This window comes from Vicugna pacos, chromosome 4 (genome assembly GCF_048564905.1).
Source record: "Vicugna pacos chromosome 4, VicPac4, whole genome shotgun sequence".
Taxonomy (NCBI): domain Eukaryota; kingdom Metazoa; phylum Chordata; class Mammalia; order Artiodactyla; family Camelidae; genus Vicugna; species Vicugna pacos.
The window spans coordinates 62,082,594-62,100,767 of NC_132990.1; the positions used below are offsets into that span (position 1 = coordinate 62,082,594).

An 18,174-nucleotide genomic window follows, 5' to 3' on the forward strand; every position below is an offset into this window, starting at 1 on the left:
GGATGTTTTGTGGGGGAGTGTGATTGGGGCTGCTTGAGATGATCTCCTGCCTTTCTGCAGAACTACCTGGATGGAGCACCCCCAGTTCCATACACCACCCTGATGAGAACCTTCTCTGGGCTCCTCAAATGCTGAGCTGCTCTGGGCTTTGGGGGCCCAGACCCCCTCCATTTCTGAGTTCCACTGCCCCGCTGCCCTCCAACAGGGCTCCTTCAAGTTTCAGCTGACACAACGCCGCCTCCTCCAGGTGGCTGTCTACGCTCTCCTAGCATTCAGTACTTCTTTGTTCTACTTTGTATGTGTTTAATGCCTGTGTCCCCTTCTAAGAGGTAGGAGGTGAGTTTGCTTTGTTCACCAGTATATTCTTAGTGCTAATACAGGGTCTGACTCATTGCTGGGGCTCAGCAAACCTTTGAATGAATGAATAACCGGATGAATGAATGAGCCACACGGAAACTGTACCTTCCTGCCCTGACCTGTCTCAAGTGCCCGCCGAGCAGAGTTTGGCATCAGATGCCTGGCTGCATTGTGATGGACTGTGCTTTTGGACAAGCCACACATCTCACTTTAGAATCCCATGATTTTTGAGCCAACAGGATGCTTTGAAAGGCCAGCTGGGGAAACTGAGGCCCAGAGAAGAGCAGGGATTTGGCAAGTACCATGTAAATGACTCATTCTGCCTCCCGGCATGTGTTTCTTCCTCACTGACCCTTTCTGTTAAGCGGGGCTCTCTGTCCTGCTGACTGCCTGGTGTGGCCGGTGGGCTGCCAGTAGAGAAGTCCAGCAGGAAGGCTCGTGGAGCGCTAAGAAGCATGGCAAGTCCCATTTACTGGGAGAGAAGCCGGGGCCTCGTCCAGCCTGAGGTGGAGCCTGTGGGATCAGCTGAAGTCTAGGCGCATATTGGTCCCCAGGACCCCCAGGCAAGGACGGGACCCCCCTCCCCTCCCTGCCCAAAGCCCAAATAGCATCCCAGCTGATGGGAAGACTGTCTGCAGCAACAGTGAGGTGATGTCTGGTTTCTCCTTGAGCATTGTAAGCAATGATTAATCTGGCTCCCAAACCAAAATATAGCCCGAGTTCTATTATAAACACGGTCCTGTGGAGACCCGCCTGCTGGGCAGCCAGACGCCCCTTGCAGACTCCGTGGTCCCTGGAACTCCCACCGAAGCATCTGTTCTCCACTAGTACCAGTCAGGCACTGATCACCCATGGGGCAATCACTGCCCGTGGGTCCACCTTGAGGTCAGTGCCCGCCCCATAATTGCTGGGGCCCTGGAGAAGGTAATGGTTTAGATTCTTCCAAGTCCTGGGGCCCTGTCATTTGAAGCTGTTTGGCTGACCCCAGCTTGGTAAACACCATCAAGGTGCTTCCAGGGAGCATGTGAACCTCACCCCAGCCCTCACCTCATGCCTTGGTTGTGCTCAGCCTTGATTGTTCCCGGCCAGCTAAGAGAAACAGGGTTCATGGCGATGTTCAAGGCCCTTCGGGGGTCCATGGACTGGGGAGACCTAGGAATTGTGGCCTTCTGGACAAAGCACAGCCCAGTGGGTCTGGAGATGTGGGCAACAGTCTGGACTTGGCTATACCTTGCTAAGTAGCCTTGGGCAAGTCCCTTCCCCTCTCTGAGCCTCAGATTCTCATTCTGTCTAATGAGAAAGGAGGTTGTCAAATTGATGGCTTAGGTCCCTTCCAGCTCAGATGCTCCAGGGTTCACAGTGCTGCAGTCACCTGTAAGCTCAGACCTGCGGAGGTGGGTCAATTAGAGGGTCTTTCTAAGGTGGCCCTGTGGCTCTTCTAGGTGGTTCTAGGGTCTCAACAGTAGGTCTCATCCATGATCTGGTGGTTAAGGACATAGGGATTCACAGCTTGCTTCCCCTGGGAAGCTGTGTGACCTCAAGAAAGACTCTTTACCTCTCTGAGCTTCAGTTTCCTCATCTCGCAAATGTGCATGGTAATTCCTACCTCCTGGGGTGACTGCAAGTTGTTGATGAGCGGATGTATTTAAGGCTTTAATACTGGGCCAGGCATAGGGCAAGCACTGTCCATGTCCCTGGTGGCCATTTGTTTCCTTTTAGCTACACCTTGAGTAAAGGATTTACTTGAAATCTCCTGGAATTTTACTGGCAATTCTGCTAAAGCATTGGTTTCTATCAGACATCTTTGCAGCTGCAAAGAAAGCCAAAGGAGTGGGTGATGCTCAGGGGTTCCCCGGACCCCTTTCATGTGTCCTTGCTTCATTATTGCATTGGCTCTGTTATTGCATTGAGGCAGGCAGGGGATGGCAGAGTGAGCTCAGAGAGGGTGATTGCCTGTGCGGAGTCACACAGCCTAGAGCTCAAGGCTCCATTCAGCTCTAGGTGGGGAAAGGCTTTGATTGTTCTTCCTCATCTGCAGGCTTCAAGTGGAGAAAGGTTAGCGATGACCATTATATGCATCCTGTCTGTGACATGTCCTGCTCAAAACCCTCCTGTGGTTTACTACCATCTTACTGCCTGGCATACTCTGGCCTCCTGCTTCCTCTCTGACCACCCCACCCCTCTACTTCTCACCCCTCACTCCTTCTGCTCCAGTCACATGGGCCTTGTTCTTCCTTGAGAACATTTTTGTCTCAGGGCTTCTGTACCTGCTAGTCCTTCTGCCTGGAATGCCTTTCCCCAGGGAGCCAGCCCTGCGTCCAGCTCCCTCACAGCATTCATCTCTGAGCAGCCTCCCTTGTCTGCCCACCTGCAGTCACCACCCTCCCCAGCACTGCATTCTCTGTCTCCAACTCTGCTCACTTTTCTTCATAGCACTAGTCCCTGCCCCACATTATCTCCTTCTTTAATTTTATTTTTAATTGTAGTAAAAAACACATAAACTTTACCACCTGAACCCTACACGTGCAGTAACGCTAAGTATATTCACATTGTGTGCCATCCATCTGCAGAATTTTTTCATCTTGCAAAACTGAAACTCTACACCCATGTAAACAAACCCTTGAGGCATTACCTTTTATATTTATTTGTTCATATTTATAGCTTCTTAATTCGACTGTAGACGCCATTAAGGCAAAGGATATTGTCTTCTTGTTCATCCAATGCCTAGAATGGTGCTGGAGCATAAAATTTCAGTAAATGTTTGTCGAATGAATGAATGAATGAACTATAAAGACTATGGTAGGAACACCAGCTAGTCTTTACCTCGCCCTTGAATTCAGTGCCAGATACTATGCTAAGTGCTTCACACACATTATACCATATGCCAACCCTTAAGATCCCCATTTGTAAAAGAGGAAAACCAAGGCTCAGAGAGGTGTCATCATTGGCCCCACGTCATCCAGCCAGACAGTAGTGAAGCAGGGTAGAGATCCAGATTTATCTGAAACAAGAGATCTTAACCACTGCTGGCTGTGGCCTGTGCCTCAGTTTGCCCACTGGGGAAAAGTGCACATGCCCTAGGTGGAAGAATCTCACCCAGCTCTGTTGCTTCAATCTCATGGGCCCCAGATTTGAGATGTAATCATAAAACTGAGCAGTCGCAAGGCGTGAGTAGGTGCAAAAGGAATGCTTGTAAATTCTGCAAGCCTCTTGGATCAGACCAATTCTACTGTTTATGATTAAAGTCCTGCTTTCTGGGGGTGTGTTGGGGTGCTCTGTGTGCCTGTGTGTGTTTGTGTGCATGCATGAACTATCCGTGCCCGGGGTGGCTGCAATCTCCATGTGACCTCAGGTGTCAGAAGGGCCCAGTGGTGAGTATGAGCCTGCTGCTCTCTCGCAATGGGACTCCAGACAAGTGGCTTCGGTTCTCTGAGACTCAGCTTTCTCCTCTGTAAAATGGAGACCATGATCCTTAACCCCTATCCCCCACATCTCATAAGGGCTGGAGGACGTCATGTGGGTGTAATTCTGTGTAAACAGCACTGTGTAGAAAGAGCCCACAGACATCGTGTGTGTGTGTGTGTGTGTGTGTAGTCTAAAGTCTCATTTATTCCCCTCTGGGGGAGCCCTAGAACTCTTGAGTTTTAGAACATCAGAGCTAAGTGGGACTCAGAGTTCTAACTCCCTCGTTTGAGGTCCAGAGAAGGGCAGTAACCCATCCAGAGTTGCACAGTAAGTCACAGATGGTCACAGAACCAAGTGCAGGGCTCCCCACGTGGGGGGCTCTAACAGAGATCAGTGTGGCTGCCCATCTGATATGAAAGCCCCCTGTTCTGTCTTATTTCATAACAGCCCTAAGCTCATGGAAGCTTGAAGTCTGGGCTTTCCCTTCAGAGGGCTCCTCACTTTTATGAAATGACCCAGCTGGTCATCCCCAGCACCACCTGAAGGCACACACTCGTTTTGATTCTCCTGACCTGGAGACCTGGCCTTGGACCATGGTAGCTGGACCATGGGACAGAGGGTCAAGGTTGGTTCTGGGATGGCACCAGAGTCCTGCTCAGTCAGGCCTTTGGGTGGCCTCGTTCCCCCTGGAATCGTTGCTGGGACTAGTGGGAAGAAGGAAGGCGGCTATTTTGGTTCATATATTGAGTCAGTAAGTGTGAGATCTTTTAAGATAGGGGGCTACTGAGAAGGTCCCGACAGGAGATCCCAGCGTCCCTTGGTGGTTGAGCACAGCCAGACCTGAAGGCCCTCATCAGTCCACCCCTCCACTGAGAAATCCCTCCATCGCTCCTTCTGACGGTCTCACCCTCTCTCTGGATTTGGAAAGAATAGTGGTGATATAACATCACCCTCTCAAAGTTACTGTGCCTCACTTGGCTCACAAACCCTGCCCAAGGAGTGAGCATCCCCTGATGTCTCTCGGTTTAAGAACTGTTGATGGCAGAGAGGAAGCCATAGGAACCCTGATGCACGCGTATCCATTCGGGGAGTATTTATTGAACACGTGCTACATCCCCGCCGCAGTGTGTGCAGTGCTGAAAAGGCAAGCCCAGATGTGTCATCCCAGCCTGATGCGGTTTCTTCCCCCCACAGGGACACAAGGGCTATCCTGGACCGGCAGGGCACCCCGGAGAACAGGTGAGGGCGCGGCTCCAGCCCCTGCCTGTCCCTGGCCTCCTCCCCAGACCTGCTCCATGAGTGAGCCCCAGAGCCAGGCGGTTCTGCCTCCCATCCTGCTCGGCCCCCACCCTACCCCATCTCTCCCTCAGCCACATCTGCCCGAAGGGACTGGAGTCCAGGCCGGCCCGGTGTTGGCATGAGCCACTCGACTCCGGTTAGAGCCATGAATAGCTGGCCTGTTCCCGGCGATGTTAGGGGATATTATACACACCGCCACGGGGTTTGCAGGAATTTTGGCTGCCTCGGCCCAAGTCAAATAGCAGCCGCTGCCAGCGTGGGAGAGCCAGCCAGGCCTCCTCAGCGCTTTATTCCTGGGCTGTGAGCATGGGAGGGTTTGTCCCTCCGAGCTGGTCTGACCGGTTTCCCTGAGGGGTGGGCTTGGGGGCCCAGCAGACCCATGGCTTCCCCTTCCTCCCTCTTCATCTCACATTCCTGCCTTTCTCTCTGTCCATTGTGAGCCCGTCTCCCACTGCCACCCACACCTGCAGCTGGGCAGGGTCTCTCCTTTCCTTATGTTTCTCTTGTTCCTTTGCAGGGGCCACCGGGACCCGAGGGCAGCCCAGGGGCCAAAGGTTACCCTGGCAGGCAGGTGCAGTATATGGCTTCTGGAAGCTCTGTGGCCGTGGTGGTGTGGAGATGGCCACGGGTGCCCCAGGTGGAGGGAGGCAGTGGGCTGGGGGCCGAAAAGCTCCACCTGCTGGGTGGGCCCTGAAGACATGGCTATTCAGGGTGCTGCACTCAGGATCCCTCCCTAAAGGCAGCAGGGCCAGGATGCTCAGGAAGAAACAGAAGAAAGAGGAGGTCTGGGGCTGTGGGGGTCTCCAGAGGCTCCCCCCGAGTCATCTCCCTGGGGCCTTGGGATAGCTGGGGGCTCCGTCTGAAGAGCAAGCATGTAGCCCCGCTCCCGTTCTACAGAGTGGGCACCTGAGGCCCAAAGGATTCAGGACTTGCCCTGGGTTGTTGGCAGCAGGAGAACGTCTCCATATGTCCTTGCTCCTCTGTCTTTTGTGTTTCAGGGGTTGCCTGGACCGGTAGGAGACCCTGGCCCCAAAGGCAGCCGAGTAAGTAGGACTTGGCAAGTGCCACACAGCTGGGGCCCTGGGTGGGTATTGCTGTCCCTCTGGTGGGCCTGGTGGGAGATCAGGGCTGTAAAGCCTCCACCCAGTGTCTGCTTGGGGGCAGGGGGGCCAGGCCCTCTGACCTGAGCGCTCCCTGAAGAACAGAGGAGCAGCAGGATGGCCGTGTGGTGGGGGACCCTTGAGTCAGGTGAGCCAGCGTGGTCCCCATGTCTGGCCAACTGGGCGGCAAAGGTCTGCTGGGGTCTCAGCCACCGTCTAGCTGCTATCATCAGGCATTTGCTTGCCATGTCCCCCAGCACATCCCAAGCGCCAGGGAACTGAAGTTGGGGCCACTTTGTCTGTCCCTGGAATCCTCAGAGGCTTTTCTCCTGCTCCCAGCTGAGGGCTGAGGGCTGAGGGCACCACCCTTTTGGGAGGGCAGTGCTGCCTGAGGGGTGAACACTGTGCAGGCCTGGAGCTGAGGGAGCCTCTGCTTTCCCTCTCCTTCGAGGCTCGGCTGCAGACCCTGAGTAGCCAACAGCCTCATCTTTCCAGTGGGAGTGCTGTTCATTCCTACCTCTAGCATGGTTACGGGGATACTAGGGATCTGGAAGCAAGTTCTGCTGAGGACAGGTCACCAGGTTTGGGGCTCCCAGCTGGGCTCTGGGGCAGCAGAGAAGGTTCTGGATGAATTGAATGGAGATAGAGTTTGGAAGACTAAGAAGTGATCTGGTGGATGCCTCTTTTCTGCATGCAAGGAAATGGGGCTCATGGTGGGGACTCGAGGGCCCCAGTTCACACAGGATGCCTAAGGTGGAGCTGGGATGAGGACCCAGGTATTTGGAGGGCTGGGCCTTCTGCCTCTCAAAGAATGCTCGGCAAGTGGGTCACACAGTCCTGGGTCAAGCCAGGTCAGGTGTGACGTGTCCTCTGCTCCCGAGCCAAAGCTATTTATGGCTGCAGTCTCAGCCCTAGTCCCTGGAACTGACCGGTGGCTGTTAGGAAAGTGACTGGGAGGTGGGGAGGGATGGGTGGGCAAGTTCCCCAGGACGTGGTGATGAGGGTGATGGTGGTCGTGGTGGTGGTGACAGGCAGGGGCTGAGGAGGCCCCCGTCCTGGAAGCTGGACTTCCCTCCCTCCCTTTCTCCAACTCTTCCCACAAGGTGTGGCCCCAGAGGGGCCGTCTGAGCCCAGGGAGAAGGTCTTCGCAGTTCAGCCCCGGGGTCTCTGATCTGCCAGGGGGACGGGAGGAGTGAGACAGGCTGATGGCATCTGGGGGCTGCTTGCTGTTTGCCATGCTGTAGCATCTTGAGGCCACATGTGGGGAGAGAAATGGTCTCGCCCCAGTACAGCCCTCTCCAGGGTCACAGCGCCCTGGGCAGCCTGGGTGAGCCGGGCCGCTCCAGCTGCCCTCCCAGCCCTGCCGCCACCGGCCTCATGTTGGTGAAGCAGGCTGAGCTCAGGCTTGCGGGGCAGGGCGACTGACGTTGAGACCTGCTCTGCCGTGAACCCGCTGTGGGATCTTGGGCGTGTTGCTGGACCTCTCTGAGCCCATTTTCTCACCTGAAACCTGGGATATAAGCCCTGCTTGGAAGGATCAGTAAATGTCACTTGTTAAGAGGGTGCTGAGAAGGAGGCTCCGTGATCTCTTGACCTTCTGGGGAAGGAGAAAGGATTGTGAGCCTACGCTGGTTGCTTGTTTGTGGAAAGCAGTGTAGCAAAGTGGTTAGGAGCCTAGGCCCGGGAGTCAGATGACTTGAATTCAGATACCATGTTCTACCACATTCCTGCTGTGTGACCTGGGCAAGTCACTTCACCTTTGTGGACCTCAATGTTCTCACCTCTACAGGAGGCTGACTGAGGATTCCTACCTCCTGAGGGTGTGGTGAGGGCGCATAAAGGCACTGATGCCTGCGGAGCACTGAGAAGTGGGCCTGGCACATGGCCTGCGCTCAGTAATGTTAGCTTTTATTATAGTTAGTATTAAGTCATTTCACAAACATTTAGAGGGTACAGATTTGTGATAAGCATCCTGGGCTAGGTCCCTGCTCTTGAAAAGTTCCCAGGCTAATGTGGACATGAAACGTGGACACAGATAATGAAGATACAGAAGACAAAGTGGTAAATCTATTAAGTGAGGTGCAAATATGGTGCTGGGGTGGAGGGAGGGGGGTGCTTCTGGTTTGGGGCATCGGGGTGCTTGCCAGAGGGGCGAGCCTTAGAGCTGGGCTTGGAAGCATTTGGTCTGCAGTCATGGGAAGGGGATGGGTAGAGCAAAGCAGGGATAAAGGCTGGGAGGCAGAAAATCAGGTGCATCTTAGGCCGGTGGGCTCTTCCCCTGCCACCCCTGCTTTCTCTCCAGAGCTTCAGTTTCCTTTGTTCAGTGAGGAGGAGGACGGCAACCTGCAGGGTCCTTGGGAGGGTTGACTGCAGTGGCACACGTGTGCTTGGCAGGATGCCAGCACGCTGGGGTGGCAGCTGCTGTTTCTGCTGGCACTCGGGAGGCCAAGGGTTGATGTGAGCCCCACATCCAGGGCCTTCGAGGCCTAGGAGGAGGCACTGCAGAAGCCACAAGCGCCCGGCAGCATCCCTGGGGGTGGATAGGACCTGGTGCCACCCTAGCATCTAACCCAGCAGAGAGTTTCCTTCCTGCAGGTCCCGGAGCCCCTGGCGCGGGGCGGGCCTCCCCTGCAAGCGCCCGCGCCCTTCCCTGGCGTGAGGGTATGTGCCTTTGGACTACATCGTGGAAGCCAGCACCATGCAGTCCATGGGCATATACACTTGCCTCAAGGCCTATGTCATCGAGGAGCTGCTGGAGCTGCCACTGCCGCCAGCGAGGAAGAGGAGCCGGGGCACGGGAGGGCAGCAAGGCGGGGCCGGGACAGGTCGGGCCAGCCACAGCTCACCACTCAGCCCCTCTGACCTCCCACCTGCTCTTTCCTAGGGCTACATTGGACTCCCAGGACTCTTCGGCCTGCCAGGGTCTGATGGAGAGCGAGTGAGTATGCTTTTGTTTGTCCACCTCCCACCCATCCACCCGCCGCTCTGCCAGGTGCCGGCCCGGAGCAGTCAGTCACAGAATCCCTGCTGGGGGAGGTGCCCTGGAGTAGAATAGGAGTCTGCTAAGGGGACAAGTCAAGGCAGATGCCTTCCAGACACAGGGAACTGCGTGTGCGAAGTCAGGGACATATGCCAACGTGGCAAGTTTAACAGCACGGTCAAAGCACTGAGCGTGAGGCGGAAACAGAGGGAGACAGGCTGGAGGGAGCACCTGGATGAAGTTATACGGCACTCAGGGGCCGAGGTCAAGAAAGGGACTCTATCCTAAGAGCATGGGGAACTTGTAAAGGGATTTCAGCAAATGGGAAGAAATGGGCTCATTTCACATTTCCGATCAAGTGTCTGCAGATTACAGCCCGAGTGCCAGATCCTGGCAGGCACCTGTTTCTGGAAAGCTTTGCTGCACACACCACACTCATTTGCTTCTGTGTTGTCTGTGGCTGCAAAAGCTCTCAGTACAGGGACTGCATGGCCCACAGGCCTCTGTAACTTCCTCTCCGTCCCCTCCCCGCCTGAGCCTCTGCTTCGGAACTCATCAACAAGCTGGGTAAAGAGAATCTTAAGGAAACAGAAGGAGCATTTATTGAATATCTGCTGAATACCCGAACACTAGGCGTTTTCCTTAGGGATCTCCCCAGCTCAGGTCATCCGCAGGCCCCAACCCTGTAGCGTCCAAGGGCCATCCATCCGATGTGCACCTAGCTGGCATCTATTGTGTTTGTGGATTGGATGCCAAGACCTCTGTGACTCCCTCTTGTGGGTGACTCTGGGGCTGGTTTGGGGCACACTGGTTGTTTCCTGCTGGAGTCCTGTCCTGACCTCTTCCCTGTTTCCCCTACAGGGTCTGCCTGGCGTTCCTGGCAAGAGGGGCAAGATGGGTAGGCCGGTAAAGATTTTCCGTGTCTATTACGCAGATTCTATGGGTGAACCTGACCTCCCACTGGCCACGCGGCCCTGTCCACCCGTGGCCTGGGGGTTCTTTGCTTCTTTCTGCTCAGCCCTTGCTCTGCTTTGAGTGTGTGGGCGGGCATGTGGGGCTGTCTGGGCCTCGGGTCCTGTTGCCAGAACACTGAGTGGCTGCTGCCTGGCTGGGGCTGGGGGCTCTCGTGGACTCTGGGCCCCTCTGGGGTGGAGCCTCTCTCTGCGTGTCCAGCAATCACTCTGCAATACAGTTCTGTGTCTGGGGGGCTTCTGTTGTCTGGGTCATGAGTGTCCATGCTGGGGGGCCTGCTCGGACTAGGGGATCTTGTCTAGACCGGATGTCTGTGTTCCTGTGTCAGAGAACACTCGGTCTCTGTGTTGTCTTGGTGTTACCCTTTTCACTTGTGTACACACAAGGGCAGTGGGGTGTTGGGCTGGCCCACAGCAGGCATGACCACAAGAGGGGCCAGCAGGGACCCCAATCCACCAGCTCTGACCATGATTCTCCATCGTAGTAGGCGATTGTTTTCCCCTTGTTTGGGCATCTGTGGGGCAGGAAAAGAAAACCAAGGCACAGAGAGATTAAGCAACTTGCCCACAGTTTCATGAGGGAACAACGGAGCCAGGATTCTAACTCAGTTCCTCTCCAGGTCCTCTGATCTGTGTTGGCTCAGTTTCACCAGCTGACTATAAAGCTGTGCAAGTGGATTCCCTAGAATCTTCGTCTGGGGGGAAAGTCATTCATTCCAATGATTTCATTTCTCACAAGGGGAAACTGAGGCTCTGAGAGGCAGAGTGGTATGTCCAGGGTCCCGCTGTCAAGCTAAGGGAGACCACGGGCTGTAACTGAGGCATCTTTCTTTCATACCCAGCCCCCGTTGGTGGCTTGCTCTCTGCCGCTGTCCTGCAGGTTCACCCCTAGTCTTGGAACCATCCTCAGCTCTGGGTCTGGGTCTCCCCTTGCTTGTGGTTGATGGAGAAGAGATGGTGGGGGAGCTGGAAACATGAGAGACAGCTGGAAGGAAGTCAGGAGCACTCAAAGGTGGCCAGAAAGGGGGTTGTCTGTGATTCTGGGGTTGACATGCATGTTCATGGGTGTGTTATCTGTTGTAACATATAGACCTGGGCCCCCTGGGAGCCAAGTGGGGGATACAGAGAAAAGCAAGACTCGTCCTGGCCTGAAATTGCTGACAGAGTGGGTACCTCACCCTCAGATCTGGAATACTCCATGGCTGGCAGCCCTTCTGTGCCCTGAGGGAATGCCTGACCTCTAGATCTGAGCAAGGAACAGTACCTAATGCTTCTGGCTTCAGATCAAAGACCTGGAGTCTGTGAGAGCTGGGCTGGCATCTGATCTGTTCCTCAAACTAGGTCACCTTGGGCAAGGAGACTCATTCATTCATTCATTCATTCATTCAGTGAATATTGAGTATGTACCATGGGTCAGACCCTGTGCTTGTGGCTGAGCAGTGAACAAGACAAAATTGCCATTCTCAGGGCCAGACAGACAATGACTGAATAGGGGAATGAAGGATGAGTGGCTGGATGTCAGGTGGTGCTGAGGGTTAAGCTGGAGCGGGGTAGGGGGACAGTGAGTACTTTGACCTGCATGATATTTGAACCACATGTGGTTCTCCCACTGATGGTTTGAAGTGAGATTGTTTATACCTATTTTCCACATGAGGAAACTGAGGCTTCAAAGCCATTTGCCTAGAGACCCTCTGAGGCCTTGCCGGACTTAAACCCCCATAACTGACAAAGCGTTTCTGCTTGTTTGCTCTGTGCCTTTAACTTCCTAAGATTCCACCCTGCCCTCCATGATAAGGTGTTCCCGGGCACTGGGGTGTCAGGTGTGGGCGCGAGGAACCCCCCATTCAGCTAAACAGCCCTGTGGCCACACAATACCCCTGAGGGCCGTGAAATCCTCCTTGACTCTGGTCCAGCCATCATGGCCAGCTAATGGGCAAGGTCTGCACTGGGTATTTTAATATGTGTGGAATAGGCCTTCATATCACTTGAGTCCCCAAGGCTTTGTCTGTGCCTCTGCCCGGCCTCCAAGTCTGCTGTGCCCTTGGCCCACATGCTCCTTGAGCAGTCTTCAGGGCCGTCTCCCTGTTACGTGCTCCCCTGGTAGGACTAGGGGCTTCTCCTGTGCATGGGTTTTCCTCTTGTCGAAGCTTTGGGCAGGCAATTTCTAGGCACTTATTAACAAGAGGAAATGTCAAGCGAATGAGCTAGATGCAGCTCATGCCAGATCGCAGCTGGCCTCATTTCTGGTGGGGCAGGTGATGATTTTGCTAGAGCCCATTCCTCTCCGGCAAGCAAAACCTCAGGCCCATGTACATGGCCTCCTCAGAGTCAGACGTGGAAGGAGGGTGTGTGAGGAGTCTTTCGCTGATGGGAGCTGAGAAAGACAGTAGAGGTCAGAGCACATCAGAGCTGCAGGAACCTTAGTAATGATCTGGCCCAACCTGTTTGTCAGATTGGTAAGCAAACATAGCTCAGAGAGGCCAGTAACTTGCCCAAAGTCACACAGCAAATTGGTAGCAGAGTCAGAACTTGAATCTGGGACCCTTGCTTGCTAGTGCAGGGTGCTCTCCACGTCTCCCCTCCTCTCTGTGCTCACATCTTCAGCTTCCAAAGGAAAGCTAAGCCTACAGCTCTCATCACACATCACCTGCTAGAAAGAGAAATGTGTTGTAGTTTCCTGAGGAGGGGTCCAGATATAAGATGTTACAGACTTGGCTGGAGTTGAGGGGGTTTCTCTTAGCCTATCCTGGCCTGTTCGGGGCCCAGTGCAGTGACACTCACAGCTGGAGACCGAGCCATGTCTTCCAGCCAAGGATCTCTTATGGAGCCTAGGAAGACGCTGCAGTCAATCCTCTTGTCTGGCACCCTGTGGATTCACTATCAAGCCCGCTGGAATGCCTGGCAAGACCAGCCCCTGATCACAGCTTCTCTCACGGCCTCTGGCCAGGCCTGCCAAGCCTGGTCTTGTGTGGCAAGTCAGGCGGGCAGACCCTAAAGCTTAGAGCTGGGAAAGTCCAGCCAAGGCTCCAACTCCCTCGGTGTGTGGCTCAGGGACAGCTGGGACTTGTCCAATACCACATGCCCGTCTGGGGCGGGACAGGGCTTCTCCTATGGTGCATTTTGACTTTAAGCTCTTTCCACTTCTCAGCCTGTGGGGAGCAGGAAACAAAGTGGTTTCCAAATGGAGAAAATGAGGCCGAAACAGGTGAAGGTTCTTAGTGGCGGTGATGCTGTGAGCTGGGGGTGTGGTCCCCAGTCTCCTGGACTTGAGCTGGAGCTGTCCCAGGGCTGTTGGTGACCTTGGAATCCTGCTGAGAACTCTGCCTGCCTCTCTCCAACTTGCTCCCCGAGGTGACTCTTTATGGGTGGATTCCCGGTTGGATATCAGCAGGCAGGGTGAAAACATGCTCAGCATCATGAGAAAAGGGGACTCGGACCTCGGGGGTCCTTCCCTGTCGGCACACTCGGAGAGCACGCACCTTCTAGAAGAGAATACAGGTCGTGCCAAGGGTCGTAGGGAGGATGCAAGTCAGATTTGCGTAGGAACTTCTCAACTTTGGAGAATGTAAACCCTGTAAAGAGGGCTTCAAGATCCTTCTGCAGGCTCTTCTTAGAGGTTATTATGAATTCCCATTATCGGTACCTAACTGGCATGGGATGTCATATTAGAGTTTACCAGAGATGGAATTACAAACATCTCACCTCTTCCTCAGGCCCCACGCAGTTGGGCAGGTGAGTTGTTAGGTGGGTTGGGCAGGACTGCCCATTTTGTGGGCCACGATGCTGAAGGCCTTCAAGACACAGCAGGACTTCTGATCCTGGAGGCTGCATGCTTCCCTGCCCCTACATGCCACTTTCTGGAGCAGACTGTCAGGGCAGGCACTGCCTGGAGGCAGGGGAGTGGATGGGATGGCCTCCAGCCCCGGGCATCCTGCCGCAGATATGGTTAGAAGGACCAGCCTTGTTTTTGAGTCTATTCTTATGAATTGTCGTAGCCAGGAAAGACTGTGGAGTCTTGCCCCAGATCTTGGTTCTGTCTCCTCCTGGCCATGTTCTGCTCAAAGTATGAGGCTTTCAGTTCTCCAGGGGGGCCTGACCTGGGGAAGTGGAGAAACTGCGTGGCAGGGCGCCAAGCTCATTCTTTGGGCCTCGGGCCAGCCTGCTGCAGCCAGGAGCTTGGGCCTGCGGAGGAAGGTCCCGCTGCTGGCCGGGCTGGGAGTGCACGGCGTGCACAAGTGGGTGCGGCCACATGGGGGAAGCAGGCGGGGTGGAAGTGGCGGTGCGTGTTCAGCTCGGCAGCTGCCTCTCTGAGATCCAGAGGAACAAGCATCAGGGGCCTGGGGCATGTGTCGGAACTGGGATGCCCCAGTGGCTCAACTGTGGAGGATGAGGTGAGCTAGTGGAGGGATGGGGCCTTGGGCAGGTTCCGGGCCTCCGTCTCCCCACTGGTGACTGAGGTGCTGAGTGTCAAGAACAGCTTCAGTCTTTCCATCTCAGGCCATCTATGATTAATCAGTCACAGATCTGTTCCGGCTCTCTTAAAGCCATATCTTTTTTCCAACTATGGTGATCTGAATTACTCTAGATTTCTAGAGGTTATCTGCTTGGATCCTCTGAAGGAAGGGAGACAAATTGGAGATGGGTCTGGGTATGGAGGCCACCAGGCACACATAAGCAGAACTGGTCCTGGGCCTCAGGAATGCCATTCCCACCTGAGCCTTAGTCCAGGGCTCTCGCGAGCCCTTGAGAGACCACGGGCTTGCTCTAGTCTATTCTGTGTGGTCAGTGTCCATTCATAGCTAAGAGAGCTGACTCTGGAGTCAGCCTGCCTGGGTTCAGATCCCAGTTCTGCTATTCCATAGCTGTGTGACTTTAGACAAGTTCTCTAAGGTCTCTGGCCCTCAGTTTCGTCATTTCTGAAATGGGGCCAATAATAGGACCTCTCTTACGGGGCTGTTAGAGTTTGCTGTTGCTGTCATTGCTGTCACCCCACCATCATCACCCACTGGCTATACTCAGGCTGCATTTTGTCCTCATATGTGCCTCTCTTGGGGTTTTTAACCATTCTGACGGTCTCTCCTTTGCTTACGCCTCAGAGAGGTACCTTCCCATTGCTGCAGCCTCCATGTGCCAGCAAGGGCTCGCCCTCTGTCCAGCATCTCAGCTCATCCTTTCAGGACCCCTGATTGTAGAGCAGAGAAAGCTGAGGCTTGGAGGAGCCCAGGACTGGCACTGGGTTGCTCTGGTTCTAAAGCCTCGCAGGGGAAGCTGGCCCAGCAGCTGGGTCTGAGAGGAGTCCTTGGGCCAGCCTGAAGTGGCACTGATTGCAGACCTGTGGGTTTGAGACCTGCCTGGTGGCTGCTGAGTGTGGATATATTGGACATTACAGTCAGGATTGGTGCTAGCAAATGCTGTCAAGGTCTCTGTCTCCCCCTGGGCTACGGCGTTCCTGTACCTTGTGGAGCAGGCTGCATCCTCCCAGACCTTGACTATGGGTTGGGCCAAGCTGAGGGATCTTAGAGATCACACCCCTCCCCACTAGCCCGGGCAGGACAGAGGGTCAAGTGAGGGTGTGCCCAAGGTCACACAGCTAACCTGGAGGGGAGCCCAGGCTAGTGTACGGGCTGTCTCTAGATGCTGGACTTGGAGAACAGAGCTTGGACTCCCCAAAGCCTTCCCCTTGTGGGCCATGTGGAGTCAGCCAGCATCTCCCTTGTCCCCTGAAGGATTGCCCTTCTCTCTTGCCAAGCCCCAACCCCAACCTCCAAAGGCCGAGGCAGTAACTCAATGCCTTCAGAAGCCTTCCCTGCCCATAGCCCACCCAGCTGATATCTCCTGCCTCAGGAGGTCAGAGGGCTCTCTATAGCATGAGCAAGAGGGGCTGGATTGGGGTGAGGTTGGAATTTTCCAGGGGGGACCCCAAGGATGCAGGGAGAGGCATCTTAGATGGAGTCAAATGTACCCTCACAAAGACTTGACCCGGGGATGCATGCAAGTGCACACACATACGCACCCCCCACCCACGTCTGCCACTCTCTAAAACCAGGCAGGCACACATTAGAGCAGCTTCTGCCTGCCAGGATTGCCCTTGCTCAGCTCAAACAAACATGGCAGAGTTCAGAGAGGTGGGACGTGGGCTCAGCTCTGCCACAGATTTGCTTTTTGGCCTTGGCCAAGTGACATTTCCCTCTCTGAGCCTCAATTTCTCCATCTGTCAAATGGGACCAATAACCTTCCCCTCAAGGGTTAAGGCCAAAAGCAAGTAAAATTTTGCATGCAAAGTCACTGGCTTAGCTCAAATCTCTTTAGTCTGTCCTCATTTCCTCCTTTGGGTGTCTGAATGAAGCCACACCTCCTAAAGGGTCTGTATCAATGCCTGCCCTTCTGGTCCAAGAGGGCTTCCTGGCAGAGGGTGGATTTGAGGAGAGTAGTATTCTAAGCAGGGCAAAACAAAGGCCCAGATACACACACAATTCAAAGTCTCTTTGCTCAGCCAGTGTAGACTTTGTAATTTGGTTTGGGTTTTGTTTTTAGCTTCGGTCTTTCTAGTTTAATCTACTCACTGGTTTCCCCTGGTAGCGTTAGAAACCAGAAACAAATTATCCTCTGTGAAGCATCTTCACTGTTGGAACAGCTCAGGCACCCACTTGGTCAGAAAAACATGTGCTTTGTTTTTTTATTAAATTTCCCTGGAAAAACAGTGATTTGAATTCAAGGAGGGGAGGAGAGCAGGTTTCCCTGAATTCCAAGCTCGAGGACTTTCTTCTCCTTTTGAAGTAGAATGGAGTTGTGCCCCCTCCTCGGCCCCCAGAAGCTTCCCCCACAGCTGATGTTTTTCCAGCTGTCTGCCTCTCCAGAGAGCATGGAGTGGGGTCAGGGAGGGGGCGAGAGGGCCAGACCTCCGGGGCCGGGCAGCCTGGCCTCTCTCAGCTGCCGAAACTCACCTGTGGCTGCGGTGCTGAAGCTCCCGATCCGTGTGACTTTGTATGATGACCTCGGCATCCTTTCAGAGCCTCACTTTCTTTATCTGTAAAATGGGGATTGTGATTCCACAGGGTGGCTTTTGAGGAGCACATCACAAAAATCACAGAAGGTCTGAGCTGGGAAATGCTGCAGTGGCCTTCCCTGTTTTAACCAGTGGGGAAACTGAGGCCCACAAAGGAAAGGGATATTCTTGAACCTCTCAGCGAGTCAGCGACTGGTCCAGGCCTAGGCCCAGCTTCCTGACTGCCCCCGGCCCTGCCCTTGTCAGAACCAGGTCTCAGCATGGGGGTTGGCATTTCCATGCTGGGGAGCTGGGTCTCTTTTCTTTTGTAAGACTCTGGGTAGATAAGAAGAAGGTTCACTGGCCACGGGCTCCAGAGAAGCTAGTCCTTGGGAAGTCTTCATAGGCGGTGATTGCTGAGGGCCCAGAATGACTCGGGACCCCACAGCCTGCCAGACCCTGGAACCAGGGACTGAGACTGCACAGATGTGTCCTGTGTCCCCTCCAGGTCTGGATGGAAGCCACTTGTAGGTGTAAACACTAATCTGCCGATGTTTGCTCTTTCTCGTGCCCCCAGGGGTTTCCTGGAGACTTTGGGGAAAGAGGCCCTCCGGGACTGGATGGAAACCCCGTAAGTATTTCAAGTCTTTGGGAACAGGAAAGAGATTCAGAGCAAACACACGGCAGGCTTTAGGAACCTAAGCTTTAGGGTCAGGCAGACTCGGTCAGATCCTAGCCGGGCCACCTATGAGCTGGGTGCTCCTGGACAAACTGCATGATTTCTCTGAACCCCAGGCTCCTGTCTCCCATGGATTTCTTGTCCCCTCACCCCACCCCAGGAGAGCCCTCTAGCCCCCTGAGCCCCTGGTCCCAAAGCCCCAGGCTGTGCCCCATCCTCAAGGACTTGGAAGGTTCACGGGTGGCTCCCCACTGGCGAAGCCAGGACAGCTGCCCTCTTACAAGGCATCAGAAATGTTTATGGGAGGCAGCGGCCTCGGGGAGCAGATGGCTTGCAGGCCTTGTATGAAGGGAAGAGCCACATTCTAAAGAAATCTCCAACATAGATGTGTTTATAAT

General features: G+C 54.5%; 1 protein-coding gene across 5 annotated transcripts in view; it reads left to right on the forward strand.

The window, feature by feature from the left end:
• The window catches only part of COL27A1 (collagen type XXVII alpha 1 chain), a 142,181-nt gene that overhangs the window by 39,340 nt on the left and 84,667 nt on the right, over positions 1–18,174 (forward strand). For all 5 annotated transcript variants that reach the window (XR_012072200.1, XR_012072199.1, XM_072959987.1 and 2 more), the window contains 6 exons: positions 4,957–5,001; positions 5,579–5,632; positions 6,060–6,104; positions 9,046–9,099; positions 10,003–10,047; positions 17,675–17,728. Coding sequence is in view for 3 of the 5 variants with exons in the window: in XM_072959987.1 (XP_072816088.1) it covers positions 4,957–5,001; positions 5,579–5,632; positions 6,060–6,104; positions 9,046–9,099; positions 10,003–10,047; positions 17,675–17,728 (297 nt within the window). In the remaining 2 variants the exon portion in view is untranslated. The remainder of the gene's footprint in view (positions 1–4,956; positions 5,002–5,578; positions 5,633–6,059; positions 6,105–9,045; positions 9,100–10,002; positions 10,048–17,674; positions 17,729–18,174) is intronic.